Source organism: Orussus abietinus, unplaced genomic scaffold, assembly GCF_000612105.2.
Source record: "Orussus abietinus isolate OABI.00-Male unplaced genomic scaffold, Oabi_2.0 scaffold36, whole genome shotgun sequence".
Lineage (NCBI taxonomy): Eukaryota > Metazoa > Arthropoda > Insecta > Hymenoptera > Orussidae > Orussus > Orussus abietinus.
This window is the reverse complement of record NW_019394241.1, coordinates 236,470-257,164: the sequence shown is the minus strand read 5'-3', so window position 1 is coordinate 257,164 and position 20,695 is coordinate 236,470. Positions and strand designations below refer to the sequence as shown.

The following is a 20,695-nucleotide window of genomic DNA, read 5'->3' as shown; positions in this document are numbered from 1 at the left end:
TGAAGACAAACGAATTATTACGTACTCTATTGTTTAGGTCCATGTAAGGCATCATTCGGACCAAGCATGTTAACCTATCATGGACCATCGTTTCTTCAAAATTGTGTATTTTCCTTGATCCACGAGGGATGGTAAAGACAAGTGGGGATGTTCGGCGAGACAACGTCTAAATGTTGCCCGAGTATTCACAAGGATATCTGATAGGTGTGTTAAAAAAAAGGATGGAGCGTTAACATTTTCATTACATTTCATACGTCACAAATTATTCATATCGAAGTTCTAACCACTCAAACCGGGCTACAGTTGTACGTATTTTCAGAGACTACAGCAACTGCTTCTGGACTGAGGTCATTTTCACGGGTAATTAGAAAATCGTTTATATAAACATTTGCAAGCTTCTTTATTGTCCATGCATTTTTTTTCGTAATACAATACGAAAAGGAGAATGGAGTATAAATGAATAAATCAGTAAAATGAACGCAGTAGTTGACATAATCAGATATTATTTAATCCATCGCAATATGCGAGTGCTCCTTTATTACATACATGTGGCAGGTACAACCAGAGAAATATTTATTCGTACTAACTAGACATTGCTTTGCACATTAACATAATTTATATTCATTTCACTTAAGGACATAGATCCTTGGAAGTATGTCTTTAATGGTAGTAAATGGAGTTTTTATCTCTAAAATTGAATATTTATTAATTACTTTTGCTAACCGAACCGTGTATCTAAATCGTATTATCTGTTCAATAAGTTCCCAGGGAACAATGTTATATAACTGTTGGGTAAACGTTAAGTTTTCGAAACTAACATGTTATGTAACATGTTATATTAATGTTATAATTTCATACATTTAATACAAAAGATCACGCAATTTTATCCAAAATTATATAATATTTTTTATTTTTTATTATTATTTGGTACTTGACAATAGTTAAATATTAAATGACATTTGACAATGAATTATGACAATGACGATGACGATGATGTAATAAAATAAATGACAGTTAGCACCAATGTAGTTCTCTTTTGTTACAAATATGTGCTGCATATACACAGTAATATCAGGACAGTAACATAATGTAAGATGAGAGTAACAAAATTATGCCACATTTATATAGATATGATAGTAACAAATGTCATGTAACTACTTAGCTCTATGTTAACTGTTAGGTTATTACAATGTAACAAACGTTATGTTATTTGTTAGTTTTAAGTTACTTAACAGTTAGGTTCTGTGTTCAATGAGTCTCTGCGCAAATGGAAATGTAGAATAAAATGGCTATTAATCTCGGGGAAATTTGTGGAAATTCTGCCTCTTCTGCACCTAGGTGTTCCTGAGTTTACTCCTCTTTGGCACGATTCTTCTTGTCGTCGACTCCTATCGGCAACCGGCAGAGAACGATTCCACACCTCGTGGTATCAGCTTGTGTCACTATCAGGTACACTTGCCGCTGGAAGCTGTGGAAGCTTCGAAGGCTTTGAGAACGTCTCGCACCGGGGTAAAGGATTTTCGACACAATAGCGAGCTTCTGCGGTTCTTCATCGTAGACGAGGAACGTCTTTCACGCTTGAAATTCCGCCCACCGGAAGTTGGATCAACGTCCCGAGACTTGGAGGAAGCTCTTCAGGAAACGTCGTCGCACCCACCCCGGAGGAAGATTGCGCGCTCTCGTAAGAAACTCGGAGATTCGGTTAAGATATCTGACATTTTTACGCATATCGGCCAAATACGAAAGACGAGTGCTCCAAGGAATAGCAGAGATTCCTGGGATTTACTGCGACGAGTGTTTACACAACGCGAGCATCGACGAAGCGTTTTGTAAACCGGAGCAAGATACCGTGATAAAATATTACATGGATTGTCATTCAGTACATTTATCAAAAGCAGCCGTCGTATCACCGGTTTATTTAATGGGTAAAATTTTAATTGCGTGGTGTATGGAATGATAGTTGGAATATATATGTATATGTATATATATATTATTTAATCATTTGAAATATATTTTCTGCAGAGATACGGTGTTTTGTAAACCGGAGCAAGATACCGTGATAAAATATTACATGGATTGTCATTCAGTACATTTATCACAAGCAGCCGTCGTATCACCGTTTTATTTAATGCGTCAAATTTAATCATTTTTTAAGGTTTTAACGTAGCAGAATTTACGCAGATATTCATCTTTATACAATTATATTATAATCTTTAGGAAGCGTCGCAATAAATTATGTTTCATTACACAATTATTTTTGAAAGTAGAGTAGTACTTAGGAGTAGAACTATAAATTTTATGAGCTACCTTTTTGACGAGCATTGCACACTGTTGAAACCAAAGAAATTTCTTAAACATTCACTAGGCTTCCTTTTGGAATAAAGGACATACAAATACTTCGCAAAGTAGCATTACAAGTATTGTAAACCAAAGAAATTTCTTAAATGTTCACTAGGCTTCCTTGTGGATTAAAGGACCTACAAATATTTCGCAAAGTAATATTACAAGTTTTGTAAACCAAAGAAATTTCTTAAACAATCACTAGGCTTCCTTTTGGATTAAAGGGCCTACAAACTCTTCGCAAAGTAGCATTACAAGTATTGTAAACCAAAGAAATTTCTCAAACAATCAGTAGGCTTCCTTTTGGATTAAAGGACCTACAAACTCTTCGCAAAGTATCATTACAAGTATTGTAAACCAAAGAAATATCTCAAACAATCACTAGGCTTCCTTTTGGATTAAAGGACGTACAAACACTTCGGAAAGTAGCATTACAAGTATTGTAAACCAAAGAAATTTCTCAAACAATCAGTAGGCTTCCTTTTGGATTAAAGGACCTACAAATACTTCGCAAAGTATCATTACAAGTATTGTAAACCAAAGAAATATCTCAAACAATCACTAGGCTTCCTTTTGGATTAAAGGGTCTACAAACTCTTCGCAAAGTAGCATTACAAGTATTGTAAACCAAAGAAATTTCTCAAACAATCACTAGGCTTTCTTTTGGATTAAAGCACCTACAAACACTTCGCAAAGTAGCGTTACAAGTTTTGTAAACGTTCCGGTAGTGAATCTTCCTTTGTGAACGCGAAGGAAGCTATAAAACGTCGGGATAAATCTCGATCTCGTCCTGTTCGGATAATCGGATGACTAAATTGGGAATCCATGAGATCGTGTTTGTATCGTATAGCTCGATCGATTCTCGGATGTCGGTGTATTCATGACCCTTCGACTCCATTCGGATTATCGTGTTCTAATAAAGGGCACGAAACGAGATCGGAACGATCGTCCCAGGCTTTTCCACGGGTCTTGCATGCGAGAGATGCGAGAAAACTTGCAGTGAGAGAAAGGGAGGATTTAAATCGAGGCAAAAGCGCGAGGATAGGAACGATTCGACGAAGTCGTACGCGTCAGAAGTTCGATGCCGTAAATCGTACTTTCGTACCTTAAAGCGGATGGTGCTGCACGTACCTTACTGCGGATTTTGATAAGCGCCGAAGCACACGCTGATTCGAGCGAAAAGTACTTTAGGACCAAGGCAAACCTGTGGAGAAATACGATTCCTCTTATCGGTAGAATCGAGGAGCAACAAAGCCCTTCGTTCCCTTGGATTCAGCGATTAGGATACTTTATCCCTTACCACCCCGTGCACATTTTTTTTTTCTCGTTTCAACTCGTGTATGACAAACAACGTAGATACATGTCGCGGCGATCTAATGGTTTTGTTGTATCTGTTCCAATTAATTAGGAATTTTTTTAAAGTAATTTATTTCGCAAAAGCGGTACGTTCGAAGAATTGAAATATCGCAGTTTAGGAGAATATGTACATTGTAACGTTGCAACCCCATCTTTAGCGGACATTTGAAATATTTGCAAAATATTGACTTAAGAATATTATTTTCATAATATTTGTACATTATTAGTTCCATGTGTTTCTTACAGATATACAAAACATTTCGTTTCATTTTAATATAAGTATTTTTTTTTTAATATTATCTACTGAATACGTTATAAGCGTTTTAAAAATATTTAAAATCAAAATCACGTTTTGCTCCCATAATGAAATAGCGGAACGAAAATATTAGAAAAATTTCTCGTGTTTCATGCTACCAGAGGAAGTATCCGATAATAGTCGTGAAGTAAAACATGTATTTTTATTACATGTTCATAAATTAAAAAATATAATTTCTATATATGTTTATAAATTATTGAAACTAAATATGCCATTGAGATTTTCAACAAATGTTTCGGATATCTTCGAATGAAATCTGCAAGAAATCTTTAAAAATCTGTCGCTTGTGATATTTAGCAAAGATTAGAAAAAAATATCTAGAAATTATTCTGTGCTACTAGGGAAGCTACGATCGCCAATAGTTGCCAATAACTGCCGCAAAGAGTCACGCTGTTAAGGATTATGTCCCCATATATTTTAAACTGTCACTTTCGCCAAATTATACGAATCTATTTCACTCATGCCCGGGAGATTTTGTTCGATATCCGGTAGATAGGAGATGGTAACTTCACTTTTTCGCACCTTCTGCGCGTGTAAATCAGAAAGATATCACCCTCTTCTCCCGTTTACGCGTTGGAAGATGCGCGGAAGGATATGGCACGGATATAGGAAAGGAGAGTCCAGAAAATGTTCATTTTTATAAATAAATACCTCAACAATTATTACAAGAATCTCATGAAAACCAATACGGGAAATGTACCATTTAATTTAAACAACTCGTGGATCGTTTTCCATCAAGTCAAAAATCATAGAATATATGTATTCAACGTCTACAAATATCTTTCGCTGCACCTACTATCTTTTAATGCTTAAAATATACCAGTTTTATCGCTGTCAATATTAACACACATTGTCACTTGGAATTACTATGTATTACTCACTATTTCTACCAAAGATGTCAAAAGACACCTTTTAAAATTTTAACTTGGAATTATTTTCAAAGTATAATAATTTTTTTCTCAATTAATATTTTGAGTCTTCGTATAATAATTCTTAAATTTATTTAGCGGTATCATTTTCCTCCAGCTCATCAAAACCTTTTGGTCGGAATAGGTATACACAAAATCCTGGTAGAAATAGTGTTAACGAAATTAATCCTAGCTAATGGGGCAGTTTTAAACGGTCTACGACAAAGGTTTGCAACGGATAGGCTTCTGTAAATTTAGACTTTTCATTTTTCTCCGTTTTTGCAAAAAATTCTATGGGTGTATACGTACGAGAAGCTGTAATATTTATACCGAAGCGTTTACGCGGTCGAACGTTGACTTCCGCTGCTCGTATCGAGAGGTGAAGTTAAGCGTCGGCTGCGTGGAAGCCGGGATATGTGGTCGGTGAAATGCCAGGAGCTGTCGCGAAGGGTTGCTCCGCTAAGGGTCGTATCCCTGCCCTCACTCGTGCGCGGTCAGCCGAGCCGCGCGCTTCGCGAGTCGGCGGAGCTCTGCCCGTGCGATCGGTGTCGGAACTTGGATTGTTACCTTGCTAGTTTACTCTACATTGTTGTGGCCCATCGAAGTGAAAGTCCAAGAACGCGATAAAATACTATTTGCGAAAGATGTCACGTTACATTGAAATTTTCTACATTAAGTAGAAGTTGAAAGAGGTAGCCTGACATCTACGGGAGAACATTGCGGAAAGAATTAAAAAGAAAATTACCTATCGATAACCGATCAGCATGTAGTTGGGTGTTGTGCGAGGGCAGTTACCTTAATCGGAAAAACAGTAGTGCGAGTTTAGTTATATTTTGGAAATTTTTAAGGAAATTCATTAGCGATCTGCCTTTCCTTAAAATATGATTACGGTCACGTTATGTTAAATATCACTAAATCTAAGATTTGGGTGGAAATTGATGAGTTTGGATGCTTACCTGATAATTGAGAAAGAAAGTTACCGTGGCTCACGATAAGGATAATCAGCTGATAATGCGAGCTAGGAAGGAAGAGGCTCGACATATCGTTTGAAGGATTTGAGGCTTGCCGCAAAAGACACGTTAAGCCGAAAACATTTTACTGAATATTTTATCATCAAGGGAAATTATGGAAATTTTAACCGATGCCATTAATTGCGGAGGAAGCTGTTTAAGGAAATTCGTTAAAATATGATTACGGTCATATTATGTAAAATATCACTAATTCAGAGATTTGGGTGGAAATTGATAAGTTTGGATGCTCACCTGCTAACTGACAAAGAAAGTTACCGTGGCTCACGATAAGGACAATCAGCTGATAATGCGAGCTAGGAAGGGAGAGGCTCGACATATCATGTGAAGCATTTGCCGCAAAATACACGTTAAGCCGAAAACATTTTATCCAATATTTTATCACCAAGGCACAAACTTCAGATACGATTAACCGATTTGGATCGATGAAGAGGATCGATATTCGACCGATCCTGTTTTTGGAAGATCGACCGGCGGGAAAAGTTACCGAACAAGCTATTTGCAAATGATTGTCCTTCGGGTCGATTGCAAAGGATATCGCTATGGACCAGCTAGTTGGAGGTTAACTTACGCTATCTGATAAGATAGAAATAAAGTTTGAACGTGACTTGATTGTTCGAATCCGGTGATGGGGTCGCCGAATATTATCCCATTCTCTCCAGAGAATGTATCGGAGTACTTGAATCTAACTGAGGAGGAACACTTGTTTAAAGTTCTGGGACCCAAGCGCGACTCACTGGAATTTATCATCCCCATTACCCTCGCTTATGTCGCGATATTCGTCACAGGGGTCTTTGGCAACGTTATGACGTGCATCGTCATTACGACTAATCGTGAGATGCACACTGCCACTAATTATTACCTCTTCAGTTTGGCAGTCTCCGATCTTATGATGCTCGTTCTCGGTAAGGTTACAATACATTTGAGATCATACCTTTAGGGAAGGAGATTTTTACTGAGAAAGTGTTTAACGAGAATGTAAATCTGTACATTGTATAAAAGTTAAATAATTGGCGAGCATCTCTTTTTAGGAGAGGGTCACTTTTAGGTGTTTTACAACTTTTAGTTATTTTAAATTTAACCCTAGAATTAACAGATACGTTAGGAGGCGCATCCCTTGTAGCATAGAATAATTTCTAAAGATTTTTTTTGTAATCATTGCTAAATATCTCGAGCGACAGATTTATTAAGATTTCTTGTAGATTTCATTCGAAGAATTTATAAACATATATAGGTTATATTTTTTAATTTATGAACACTTTCTACTTATTTTCTGACATCCTGTAGATAACTTTCCATTGCCTCTATTAGGCATCTATACAGAGACATCTTTTAGTCTGCTATACTTGGCAAAATGTAATATTAATCATATTTTCGATCTCTTTGTCATGTCGAGATTACTTTTCAAGTGTCAACTTTTCCTCATCTTTACGAGAGATGCGATGTCTGAGCAATGAGTACGTTTCATTACTTGTTTTGGTTCCTTTTCGCGAAATAGGAAATAAAAATCATCATCCTGAATTTTTTTTTAAATTTCTGAATATTGTCTGTACACATGAAAATCACATAAATTATTAGAACAATCTCATCATAAGTTACACCATTGAACTAACTCGGTTAACTTCTCTAGTAGCACAAAATATTTGTCCTATATTTTCTATATATTTAATGAATATCCTACATTTTGTAAATATTTACCAGACATTTGAAATATTTGCAAAACGTTTACTTTAGAATNACATAAAAGTTGCTCGACGGTCTTAGACTGGAATGAAATATTTAGAAATTATTCTAGGCTACTAGGGTTGGTACATAAAAGTTGCTCGACGGTCTTAGACTATTAAATCTTACTTTAATAAGTTTCCACCTACGTGCCTCGTAACAAGCCCCATCATCCCGAAGAGATGTCGGCAGATTTCATCTTTCAAGTGATACTTTAGGATGCTACTATTCCTCTGGCAGTGCAATTGAAAGCAACTGTTTCCCGAGTCGGCCGTATACAGTGAAATTTCTTAGAGCATCTCCGCGTTAAGATCCGAAGTAACGATATCAACTTTTATCAATTTATCAACAAAATAGGGGTATTGTCGGTGGTGATTTCGACTCCTGCTATGTCGGTTTGTTTCCAATCAAGCTTTGTAGCATCAGCTGGTCCGATCATTCGGAAGCTGCAATTACTTTCTACACTGCAGCTTTAAAGCAACGCTCTCGTACATACGTACACAGATAGAGCTTGAAGTGCAGAAATGCGTTTGGTGTTCAAACGCGCGTATCCTCCCCATTCGCTAGTTGATATCCCCCTGATATATTAACGTATTCTGTGCATGGCCCGAACCCACTGTCCATTGTTTAGCCATACCATGTAATGAAGCCAAAAAGAAAAAGCAACTAAATAACTTCGATCTCCTGCCTTAACAAATATTTCATAGTTAGACCCTTTGAATTGCAGTAAATTTCTTTGTAAATATATTTTAGAGTTATAATTAACCACCGTACCAGTACGACCGATGTAAACAACGCACCCACGCATTAACAAGATTATTTTTTATTATTGATATTATTAATTTAACCATAAAAGAATATCAGAAGTAATACAATGAAGTTGGTTTTCTTCTAAGTTGATTTTGATAACCGAAGGGTTTCATGCTGATAGTGACAATCGGCATTTGATCATAAAACATTAGTTTATTATGAATAGGAAAGGGAAAATATATTTTCCCATTTCCGTTAAAGAGTTTAAGTGATCTCTCAATAAGCAATCCAGGGTTAAAGGTGTTTACTCCTCGTGTCGTATTAAGGTGAAGTGAAACCTCTTTCAAATCAGTCGATTTGAATACAACACTTTTTTTAAGGGTATCAGACCAAACTGTCCGAAACTTTGACACATGACTCGTGATGATTTAAGAATTATTCTGACATATTCAAAATTTGGATGAAAATAGAAAGGGTCAGGACAATTTTACGACAATTTAGAACACTCTGGTAGTCGATAAACTCGCATTTCAACGGGATAAAGGCAAAAAAAGTGTTGTATGCGCTTCTATGCTAAAACGATGGGAATACGAGGTCTCGGAGTGAAAATTTAATTGACCTGGAAATCACAGATGGCGCAGGGGGTCTTTTTGCAGTCAATTAAGGCTCCAGAAACCATGAATCCTGAGGATTTCTGGAGTCTTACTTCGATTTCTTTATAATTATTGTACGAAAACGACTGGTGGAGTATGCCATTTGGTACAATACCCAATATAATTCGACACAGCTGTCGATATAAAAACAAACGTCGGCTACGTAGGGCATTTAGAAAAATCTTTTTTATCGACGTCGATCAAGTTCCTCGACGTGTTTCACTTCACCTTAATGGATCCGCAATGGTGAATCCTTTAGGATAATATATGGGAATCTTTCCGAGTGCGGGTTTCCCTCTCGCCCGACTCTCCGTACGTTTTTCATACCCCCGTAAACTCGTAGGACGGGCACACGGGGACGAGTAAATACATGGAAGGGGGCACATGGCCCAGTGGAAGTAACGACCGTGAGTGCCCGCCTTTGCGAAGTTTTCATCGGTTTACTCGGCCCATGCTCTTCGGATCTCGCGGTCGAAATGGGACCGAAGTCACCGATCGAGCTTTTACGGACCTCGTAGGAGCGTAATTTTTCACGAAATCCATCCGGCTCGTGGAAAATAAAGTCATTTCCTCGCTCCGATGTCGAGCGGATCCGAAACAATGCCGACTAATTGCGCGTCCAGGACGCGATTCAGAAACAGAAATCGATTTCCCTAAGTTAGCCGTCGACCGACCTGGACCTTACATCGCATATAACGACCGAGCTTCTCACCTACTTCGGCATCAATGGTATCAATGGTGTGATAAGCTCTTTGTTACCGACAGTCTTGATGAAACGGATATCCAGAAATTATGAAGGAAACGATTAAATATCAAAGGAACATTCGCGAAAGGCGAATTTCGATACAGTATGCTCGCGGTATTCGGAAATAGATTTGTATGTTTTTTTGCAAACTCTGACCCGTCGTGCGATTATATTAATATTATTAATTAAATCCTCTTTGTTACCGACAGTCTTGATGAAACGGATATCCAGAAATTACGAAGGAAACGATTAAATATCAAAGGAACATGCGCGAAAGGCGAATTTCGATACAGTATGTTCGCGGTATTCGGAAATAGATTTGTATGTGTATGAAAAATATTATGAAAGCACATGCAGGTAATATTATATAAATATTATAGGGATAATATTCTAAAGTAAACGTTTTGTAAATATTTCAAATGTCTGGTAAATATTTACAAAATGTACGATATTCGTTAAATATATAGAAGATATAGGACAAATATTTTGTATTACTAGGGTAGTTTCATTCTACATTTTTTTTCCCCCTTTTATATATTTTATCCGCAGTTTTCCCTCTTGGTGCAACGGCCATTTAACTCGTATATCATCCTGGGTTGTGTAGCTTTCATTAATTGCGATCATGGCTCGGAAATGTTCCCGGTTTGCAGCCATTCGTAAATGCGATATAAAAACTTGTCTTCGAGAATTTACGGCGCAACAAGTTTTAACTCTGGAATGTTTAAATTGGATATGACAAATACGTAGCTTTTATCGTATCCATTTTGCCCACCTGACGTTTACTTTTGTTCAGTGCTCGATTTTGAGCATTCCTAAGAAATCAATAGAAGACTTAGTTTCTTATCGGTGGTACTTGATATTAAATTACGGGGCAGATTGTATCATATTGGTATGATTTTAAAAATTCCTACATTTCGAGGTAAATTAATTTCGGTGCTCGAGATATTACTTTTATTTATTTACGAATGCCGGCGTACGTCCTTTCGTTTATATTGCGTTTTAACTAATTAACATGTTAAGAGAAGGTGGGCATAATGCTGATTACAATTACATTTTTCACTAACCAATGATGTATACGTAAAATCAAATTTAATGTACAACTTAATTTACATTTCTTAAAATATATGTTTGTCGATTAAATGCAAATGACCGGTTACGAGTTTATCAACACTGAACACTATGTTAAGCCGTGCGATCGCTGCAGAGTGATTAGAATTTTCATGAAGATGGATTGAAAAGGATTTCCGCATATTCTTAGGAGGATTTTACTAGCTTTCGTGAGTGAAAATGGGATTACGGTTAATTAACCGTATGCTTGGTATTAATTCACGATTTTTGCTAAGGGCAAACCGTGAGATAAAGAATTTTTTTCGTCGAGTTGTGTCGCAGCATCGTAGACCAAATATCCTCGATAAATCATTCTTTATATAACAGAGGTAGATTCACTGCTCATTACGAAAAAGCTTCCCTAGTAGCACAAAATATTTGTCCTATATTTTCTACATAACGAATATCGNCGTGCATAATTAACGTCACCGATGCGCCTATTTTATGATGTCAGGTTTGATGAGTAAATTGCCGTGGTCATAACACCGTGCAAATTCTCGTAAATTTCAAGGGTGGACATTCTAAATGAAGACCACGTGTTTCTAGCAGTAGCTAGAAGAGTCGCTGCAGTATTCTTGTAAACTCTCACAACGGTCAGGTTACGATCGAAAGGGTGGAAACGCCCTGACTTTACCGAGCTCGTCCCTAGACACTTAAACCCAGTCCAAACGGCTCTACGAGAGTTCATTTCAGCTCGTTCGTTTACTTGTTTCAATTACATCCGGTTGTTTGCTCATCGATCCAATCGATCGTCCCGTTGAACACAACTTTTGTATGCGTAGGCGAAAGCGCGACCTATCTGTAGACAATTTGTATAACCATCATTGAAGAATAATAACCGACTTGCACCTTTCTTATGATAATCTACCAATAAAATTAATTCATACATCGACGAACGTTTCAACCAACTTTTGGGATGGTGTTGCATTTGTTACTGAAAAAATGAGCCACGTCAGCACTACACGAACAACGTTAAAACCGAATGCAAAGGGGGAGAAAAAATAACTTTTTTGATCAGACCTATCCTTTCTACTTTTGATAAATTCGATGATATTGAAGGAATCAAAATCCCCGTAGTAAGAGCACTTCGTGCAATAGGATAAGTAGGGGTAAAAAATATAGTTCAGCTCTTTGTTCTTTTGCCGTCAACGCTGAATCTGTCAAAGTGAAATATGTATCGAGTGGAAGAAGTTTTTATATCAATTTTCAAATTGCTTCTCCTTATAGTCCGACTAGTTATCGGATAAAATGTGCGCATGAGGTTTTAATGTATGTAAACACGAAGGGAAATGCACTTTGCAGTTAGGGTGTGCCTCGTAAGATGGAAATTTATCGGTGCCTCGTTAGAAGATGCTAATTTATTGGTGACCTCGCGTGGTCATTCTTATAAACGGGGCAGCCATAGAAAAACAATGTTTCGGATAAATAGTAGCATAGAATAATTTATAAATATTTCTTTGCAACCTTTGCTAAATATCTCAAGCGACAGATTTTTTTAAGATCTCTTGTAGATTTCATTCGAAGATATTTGAAATATTTCGTGAAAATCTCAATGACATATTTAGTTTCANATTTTCATGAAATATTTCAAATATCTTCGAATGAAATCTTAAAAAAACCGTCGCTTGAGATATTTAGCAAAAATTAGAAAGAAATATTTAGAAATTATTCTATGGTACTAGGGTCCGTTCACGACCTTAGGTATTGTTTATCAAAACCTTGCTTATTAAACTTTGATCAATCTACTTATCTCATCCCTTTATATAATACTTGTCGGTTGTTCGCATCTTTCTTTGACCAGTTAATTGGGTGTAACGAGATTCCCCATTGAAAAACGAGTTGTACAAAAGTTAATTCCCCGATTAACAGGTTAAAATCCACATCGAAGATAATTTTCTGGGTAGTTGGTGTTACTTAAGAATGCAATAATTGTTTCAGGTCTACCTAGCGAGTTGAGCACCTTCTGGCAGCAATACCCCTTTAAGCTTGGGGTTGGCTTGTGTAAGCTGCGAGCGTATGTCTCGGAGATGTGAGTTCAGAAATAGGACGATAAAATCCGTAAAAAGAGTTCGATACTTAAAGGATAAAGTAGCTCATCTGGGACGGACAATTAAAAAAGAAGGAAAAAATTGACAGATTTACTGGACGTATCAAATCCTTTCAATATACGAATATCTTTTACGGCACGTTAAGCGTTTTTCATTCATACTCCCCAGGGAGTAAATGTATCAAGAGTGTTCGAGTAATCACTGTATTAAACAATGCTGGGGTGAAAAGAAAACATTCCCAAATAATGTGTGCCATTGGAGTATTTGGAGGGAAAATAAAGTGATTAGGACATTAGGAAAAAAATCGTACAGTTGTAAGGACGTGTTAATTCATGAACATCTGGGAGCACAATTGTTAGAGTAAAATATTGCGTGCCTTTTGTTTTCATTTTGCGACACTTGGAAGCATTCATTTTTAATAAATCTAAATTAAAATGATCAATCGCTTCAATTACTAGAATTTATGGACTCATGGATGACTTGTATCCTGGCGGACACGAATGTCTTTCTTTTTTATTCTGGTAAAGGCATATCCATAGAGGAAGCATTCGTGTGCGCCGCTGTACAGATACGAACGTTTTTCAAAATTACAGACTATAATTTCAGAAATGATGTACACGTTAGTTGAAGGTCAGTGCAACTGTAAACGGTGCAGTATTTCCTCCACCTTGATTGTGTTCTAATTATAAGTCACTTTCTGGGCAGCTGAGCCTTTTTTACGGTGTTGTAATTGCGAAGGGTTATAATTTTACATGTTCACGAAAGTCTTTATTATAGGTGCTGGTTCTTATCTTGTCTGACTGTAACCACTTTTCTAGGCCAACAGTAGCACTTTCACCTATTTAAGATACATAAGATAAGTGTTACCGATTTTACAGCAGGGAAAGGCTAAATCAACAGACTATATGGAACTTCTGCTTACTTGGAAACATTTACTTTCCTTACATTTATAATGACTCAAAGAACAATCTCTTCACTCTGAGAAGATTATTAATTATTGCGGAAAGACAAGCTCCCTTAAACGAAGTGTAAATTCACTGATCCGTAGATAAATAATTAACTCGAGTACGTGTTCCTGAAACAAGAGCGTCAACAGCTAAATTAATTAGTAAATTTCCCGATGCGAACAACATTAATTCAATTAAAGTTCATGCATCGTGGCAAGACTTCGATTATCCTCAAGTCACTGTAGGTACATAAATCTGGGTGGAATGACTCCATTTTTATTGAATTTTAAAAGCATATAAGAGATGTATCATGTATATAAGTCTATTAATTATGGTTTCAAGCGACAGAATTTATTCTGATACTTGAGTATTTCTAACGCAAAATGGTTCCATATTTTTGGGAATGATTTCTTTGTCGTATACTCCAAACCGAATTGCGCGGAAAAAATTTACAAGAGATGCTTTAATTTTTTAAAGGCATAATAGAATTAAAATATTTCGACAAGAATCGACGAAATGTGACTACTCGCACGCTGGTCGTTCGCGCGAAATAAGAGTTTAAGGGGAGTTTGGAACCGATGAAGGAATTTCAGTTGTCCGAGTCATATTTCTTGTACCACATTTTCAAGGTCTTCATACGTCTCCGTATTAACGATAGTGGTCTTCTCGGTGGAAAGGTATCTTGCCATTTGTTACCCACTGCTCATGTTCGTGATGAGCACTAAGAGGGCGATATGCTTCATCATAGCTGTATGGTTGATAGCACTGGTCTTTGCTCTGCCTATTGCGATTTTTATCAACGTTAATTACGTGCTATATCCACTAGGTAAGTAGATATTACCAAGCAAACCAAAGAAATATCCAAACGCATTTTTATCAAAGATAGATCACGCTTTTTACTACTTCAATAAATTGTTTTTAGCTCCCACATTCAATGTGGGTACGATAAACGCTTCATGACTTACTAGCTTGACATCTTTTAAGTGTACAGGAAATTACTTCTTAAAACTGTTTTATTTTCCTGATAAGTACATCTTTCACGGAGGGAAGTTGAATGTAAACGCGAAGAAATCGATGCAATACCGGAGTAAAGTTTATCGTAACAAGAAATACTTTGACTATAAGTACCACATTAAATTATGTCACATGATAACAAAATTAAGTGGGCTAAATCAGTACTGCATGAAAGGGATGCAGATATGTGAAGTGCAGCAATTAGTATCTACATATGTTTCGTATCTTGTACCCAATTGTCACCCTGATACATATGACAATGTGTGTTCAATATCAAAGATATTATTTTTGCTGTCTAAACGTAGGGAAATAGTGTTACTTATTTATACGTATTTTATTTCATTTTATGACTCTCTTTTTAGGATCGACCAGGAAGTCCGAGGATTCGGCAATATGCGCATTGTTATGGCACAATTTGCCGGACTTCCCTCTGTATGAAGTCAGTTGTTTTCTATTCTTCTTAGTACCACTGGTCCTGATAATGGTGCTGTACATAAAAATGGGACTTAAAATCCATGAAAATGTGTTTGATCGTACAATCGAAGGCTCCATCCACGGGGAAACGAGACAAGCCCAATCGCGAAGTACTATCACTAAGATGCTCAGTAAGTTGACTTTTTTATCTTGTTCCTTAGCTCTCTGCCTTGCAAAATATTTCTTTATAATATGTTATGTAAGAACAATAGTTATTATATAAAGTTTAAATAATGTACTGAGTGCATTTATACTGAACGAAATATTTCATTTTTCGACTGTATACAATGTTTTATAGGAATAACATGTTCCATAGAGAATATTCCATCACATGGTCGAACATTTTTTCGGTGAAATTCGTCGCATTGGAAAGATTTTAAAACCCTCGCAACTCCAGGCAAATAAATCTTTCCGACTCTCTCTTTCTCTCTTCATTTTCTTTCTCTTCATATTTCGCTTGATTTACGTACGTTGGACATTACTTTTAGTTCACGTGCATACTTCCCATTTAAGAATAACCGCAGCACAAATCCGATCTTTCATACACGTATAATGTGTGTTAAATCGTCAGCTGTAAATTTTATTACCTCTTTGGAGAAACAAGTCACTTTCGTGGTTACGGTATCATTAGCTATAAATAAACTAATAGTTCAAACGTTTAGGTGGTATAAAAAAGCATGGTGCAAGTGAAAGAAATATCTAAATATTAGCACACATTTGAAATATTTGCAAAACGTTTACTTTAGAATATTGTCTCTATAATACTTATATAATATTAGCTCCATGTGTTTTCATAATATTTTTCTATCAGATATACAAAACATTTCGTTTGATTTTAATACAAGTATTTTTTAAATATTGTCTGCCGAATACATGATAAACGTTTTAAAAATATTTAGAATCAAAATCACACGTTTTGCTCCCATAATTAAATAGCGGAACGAAAATATTAGAAAAATTTCTCGTGTTTTTTTATACCAAATGAAGTGTCCGATAATAGTCGTGAAGTAAAAAATATATTTTTATTATGTTAAGTTAAAAAATATAATTTCTCTATATGTTTATGAATTATTGAAACTAAATATGTCATTGAGATTTTCAAGAAATGTTTTAAATATCTTCGAATGAAATCTACAAGAGATCTTAAAAAATCTGTCGCTTGAGATATTTAGCAAATATTACGGAGAAATATTTAGAAATTATTCTATGCTACTAGGGTTAGCTGCTGACTCTCAGGATGTTCTCTGAACAGTTCTGTTCTTCCGTCGACATCTTGGCTTAACTGGCGAAGTTGTTCTCATCTGGATGAGCGTCGTTCACTTTGTCACATTATTTCGCATCACCAATTTCAACGCTTCGGGAGTTCCCTCTAGGACTCCCTGTACCGATTGCTTTCCATTTTCAATTTAATTCCAGACGGTAACGAAAATCTTTTCCTTCCTGACGATTATAAGAGTCTCCGTAGGGAACAATGAGAGTCCCATACGGATGTCTAGGATTTGTGTTATTTTTAAGATTTAACTCTTACTTCGGGGATTTAATATTTATCTTCTCATTTTATTGCTCACCAAGGTGCCGTTGTGGTCACTTTCTTCTTCTGCTGGGCTCCTTTCCACGCGCAGAGGCTTCTCTACGTCTACGCGTCAGCGGCAACCTTCGAGGATATTAACAGGTGGCTTTACCCCCTAACTGGGTACTTCTATTACTTTAGCACCACCGTCAATCCTATTCTCTACAACGTGATGAGCGCCAACTACAGAAGCGCTTTCAAGCAGACTCTCTGCTGCTCGACGGGGAGTCCCTCGCTCAGGAGGAACATCAGCAGCGTTAGGGCCAGCTCAAGCAGAGAGGGTAACAACGATCGTAGTACAAAGTAAGCTCCGATGTATGAGTATACTCGAATATCTTTTTCGATTTTCTAATTCGAAGCAGGCAGAACTGGGCTCTAGAAATCTTCTTGACATCATCTTTTTCGATCCAAGAGGATGTAAAATCCTTGAAAATATTTTCCTGACATTTCGGAGCAATATGAAACTAAACCCTCTATAACGAAACACGTCTTTGAAGTCACCCCCTTACTTCGATCGGCAGAAGTGGGTTCTAGAAATCTTGTTGACATCATCTATTTCTACCTAAGACGATGTAAAATCGTTGAAAATATTTTCCTGACATTTCGGAGCAATATAAAACTAAATTAACCCTCTATAACGTTGCATGTCTTTGAAGTCACCCCCTTACATCGATATTTTTAAGCCTTACTAAATTTCTCCTGCAAACGTTAATGTAGCACCTCATTATTGCCCCACTTCTTTGTAACCAAGGAATATCTTTATAAAGTTACAATTTATTGCAATGTACATAAATGGTACGTTTATAAGCAAATAGATAATATCGGGACGTTAATACTTGAAAGTTTCACGTTGTATCAACTTTTTCTTGGCATAAGAAAACTTGGGTTATAGAGGGTTGTGCACATTTTTCGTATGCATACATAGCGTAATCATGAAAACGGATGAAATTTCAATTAATGTAACGTGGACATAGGATATAACAACCTTTCGACATAATACACCTTGTGAAAAGTGTTCACAGCGTTGGCCAGAAACCAGAAATCGTCTGTCCTTTCGAGAGGGTGTCCACAAAGAACGAGGAGAATCTGTGTAAACCGATGTTGAAGAAGTCTTCGGTGTTGGTCAGGTCAACAAATGGCCGAACAAGATGTCACGCGTCCGAGAAAATCGCGCCGTCAGGTGAGTCGTGAATTTATTTATTTTTATTTTATTTTATTCTGATCCTTAAAGTGAGCCGTCGTAATTAGCGTATACAGATCCGTATTTAGCCAAATGATCGTATAAATATGAAATCAAGATCGATGGCGGAGCAAGTCACATAAAAATTGTTCTAAAATCGGAGAAGTCAGGTTTCTAAACGAATCCTTGATTGCAGGTACCCCGAGCTTATGTTCCACCGATGTGATTTTATACGAGTCCTTTCTTCATGGGCATTCGGGTCCTGTGCCAGGATGTCGTAACTGCGCAACGAAGGAGACTCTCATTTAAACGTTAAGCCATTCATTATAGCTGCGATGATGATTTTATCCATGGAAATGACGCTCGTGTATAGTTGATCGTGTTAAGGAGATGGAAGGATTCCGCGTTTGTGATTAACCCTTTGGCTACTCAAGAGCGCCTAAAGGCGCCCGATGTTTGGTCCAATATTGCCTGCACGGTCAGAGGAATTTCGCCCGTATGTCGAAATGGCTCCGTGTTCAAAGGGTTAAAACGGAACAGTGTAATCTTATGGAGGGTAAACTGATCCTGTTAAATGTCAAGGTACCTTGACATCTTGCTTTTCATGTAATTTCTTCTCAGTGTCTTGTCGTGCCGAATCTTTGATACTATTCTCGCACGACCCAGGAAACTCTTTAATAAAGAAGGATGTGAGCAGTCGAGATGGAAACTTCAGGGAGCAACTTTGGCTGAATGTTACAAAATAATCCAGACCATCCAGATATCCAAGCAGCGAGAATCTAGTTTACTGCAGACGCTTTGAGTTTCTGCTTCAGTAATTTCCATGATGGGGATCAATCCAATTTAATCCAGACCTGCGTCTCAATTGCTACACCATGGCAATACGGAGGATTCTCTTCCCGATTAAAAATGTCAAGATCAAATTAAACATTTGGGGGATTCTTAGTTTCTCAGGATGATTTTTTAGTTAACATTGATTGTAAGGCGTGCATAAACGTCAACAAAGACCTGAAAATATGATAAACTAAGTAAGTACTGCCCATACGGTCATTTTTATCACTTTTAGTACGTTAATTCCTTTTCCTAAAAGGAAAGATATAAGTCTTCCGAATTCCAATATCAATATAATTGGTATGCCGTAGGATATTCCTTGTCTAAGCGGACACGTTGAACATTCACTTAATCACTAAGAGTTCTTCTCAATGTGGCTGTTGCACCTAAATTATGCTTCATGGAGCAGGCTTAAGTGTAAGCATTATTAAGAAATAAATGTGCTGTATTTTAAATCCTTCTTTCCTTCGAGCCTTATTACTTTCCATTTATTAGAATATCAGAAAAAAGGCATAATTTTGCGATACGTGGCTCGATTGATTTCCAGACGAGAGGGCTTGCTTCCATACATTTTAAAGTACCAAGTAACTTTTTCTCTATTCAGTACGTGTAAAGTGTACATAAAAATCGAATGAAAATTCAGACATTTAAAGTACGATCAGCATAGCATTTTCCTTCGAGCCTTATTACTTTCCACTTATCAGAATGTCAGAGAAAAAAAGGCAAAATCTTGCGATACGTGGCTCGATTCATTTCTAGGAGAGAGGGCTTGCTTCCTTATATTTTAAAAGTCATTTTTTCTCTATTCAGTACGTGTAAAGTATACATAAAAATCGAATGAAAATTCAGACATTTAAAGTACGATCAGCATAGCATTTTAAATCTTTCTTTCCTTCGAGCCTTATTACTTTCCATTTATCAGAATATCAGAGAAAAAAGGCAAAACCTTGCGATACGTGGCTCGATTCATTTCCAGGAGAGAGGGCTTGCTTCCATACATTTTAAAGTACCAAGTAATTTTTTCTCTATTCAGTACGTGTAAAGTGTACATAAGAATCGAATGAAAATTCAGACATTTAAAGTACGATCAGCATAGCATAACTCTTGGGATTACGGTCGCATCAACCACCGGTATATTAAAAACATTAGCATTATTCAATCTCGAGTCTCTGCAAAATTGTCCCATAAAGTGTTCAGGATATATCCTATAAGATGAAAGAAAAAAAGAAAAAAAAATTAATAGATTCATATATCGAGCCGCGAGTCGCACTCCTGGCTTTGTGCTATCAATCGCGATGCCCCCGGATCTGAATTAGACATTCATGGGTATTATCGGACACTACAAAGTCGGCTTCGTGTGATGTCCAATAACTAGAGGGAATCCTCGTAACCGCACACGCGGACGGAATACAACTAAACGGGTAAAATTGAACCCGGAGGAGGAGCGATTCGATTTGGGAGTTATTGCCACGCTTGTGAAATTACGACAGCGATTTACTGGAAGCCGAATAACTCGGTGCGGATGAACAGGAGTGCCCCAAGCCCAGTTTGTGGAGGATACGTTTTCCACGGAAATGCTTCGAGGTTGCTATCGAGTCAACTAAGTCGTTTTAATCCAGGACATCTCATTTTTCCTACTATTACTATATATAAATATTTTTTTTTAAATAATTTACACAAGGGTTGAAGCAATTCCCTAGTAGCAC

At 36.9% G+C, this 20,695-nt stretch overlaps 2 protein-coding genes across 3 annotated transcripts; both read left to right on the top strand.

Annotated features, from left to right (window-relative positions):
- Positions 1-67: 67 nt before the first annotated feature.
- LOC105703840 lies at positions 68-2,116 on the top strand. Of its 2 annotated transcripts, XR_001104401.1 has the most exons (4): positions 68-204; positions 320-360; positions 1,339-1,925; positions 2,023-2,111. XR_001104401.1 is itself a non-coding variant. In XM_012432534.2 (3 exons), exons 1-3 carry the CDS (start codon positions 171-173, stop codon positions 1,831-1,833), a joined length of 570 nt encoding a protein of 189 aa, XP_012287957.1. In that variant the 5' UTR covers positions 68-170; the 3' UTR covers positions 1,834-2,116. The 2 variants fall into 2 exon arrangements, 1 of the variants encoding a protein (XP_012287957.1); XM_012432534.2 differs by having other exon boundaries at positions 1,339-2,116.
- A 4,622-nt stretch (positions 2,117-6,738) lies between these two features.
- LOC105703814 (neuropeptides capa receptor) lies at positions 6,739-18,467 on the top strand. Its single transcript, XM_012432504.1, has 7 exons — positions 6,739-6,853; positions 12,864-12,954; positions 14,550-14,746; positions 15,297-15,539; positions 16,981-17,281; positions 17,992-18,158; positions 18,355-18,467. Exons 1-7 carry the CDS (start codon positions 6,754-6,756, stop codon positions 18,465-18,467), a joined length of 1,212 nt encoding a protein of 403 aa, XP_012287927.1. The 5' UTR covers positions 6,739-6,753.
- Positions 18,468-20,695: the final 2,228 nt, after the last annotated feature.

Coding starts and splice junctions, on each gene's coding strand:
- LOC105703840 (XM_012432534.2), top strand. CDS start 171: ATGTTGCCCGAGTATTCACAAGGATATCTGATAG. Junction 205..319: donor TTCACAAGGATATCTGATAG/GTGTGTTAAAAA, acceptor ACGTATTTTCAG/AGACTACAGCAACTGCTTCT. Junction 361..1,338: donor GACTGAGGTCATTTTCACGG/GTAATTAGAAAA, acceptor TTCTGCACCTAG/GTGTTCCTGAGTTTACTCCT.
- LOC105703814 (XM_012432504.1), top strand. CDS start 6,754: ATGACGTGCATCGTCATTACGACTAATCGTGAGATGCACACTGCCACT. Junction 15,540..16,980: donor TACTATCACTAAGATGCTCA/GTAAGTTGACTT, acceptor TTGCTCACCAAG/GTGCCGTTGTGGTCACTTTC. Junction 17,282..17,991: donor AACAACGATCGTAGTACAAA/GTAAGCTCCGAT, acceptor CCTTGTGAAAAG/TGTTCACAGCGTTGGCCAGA.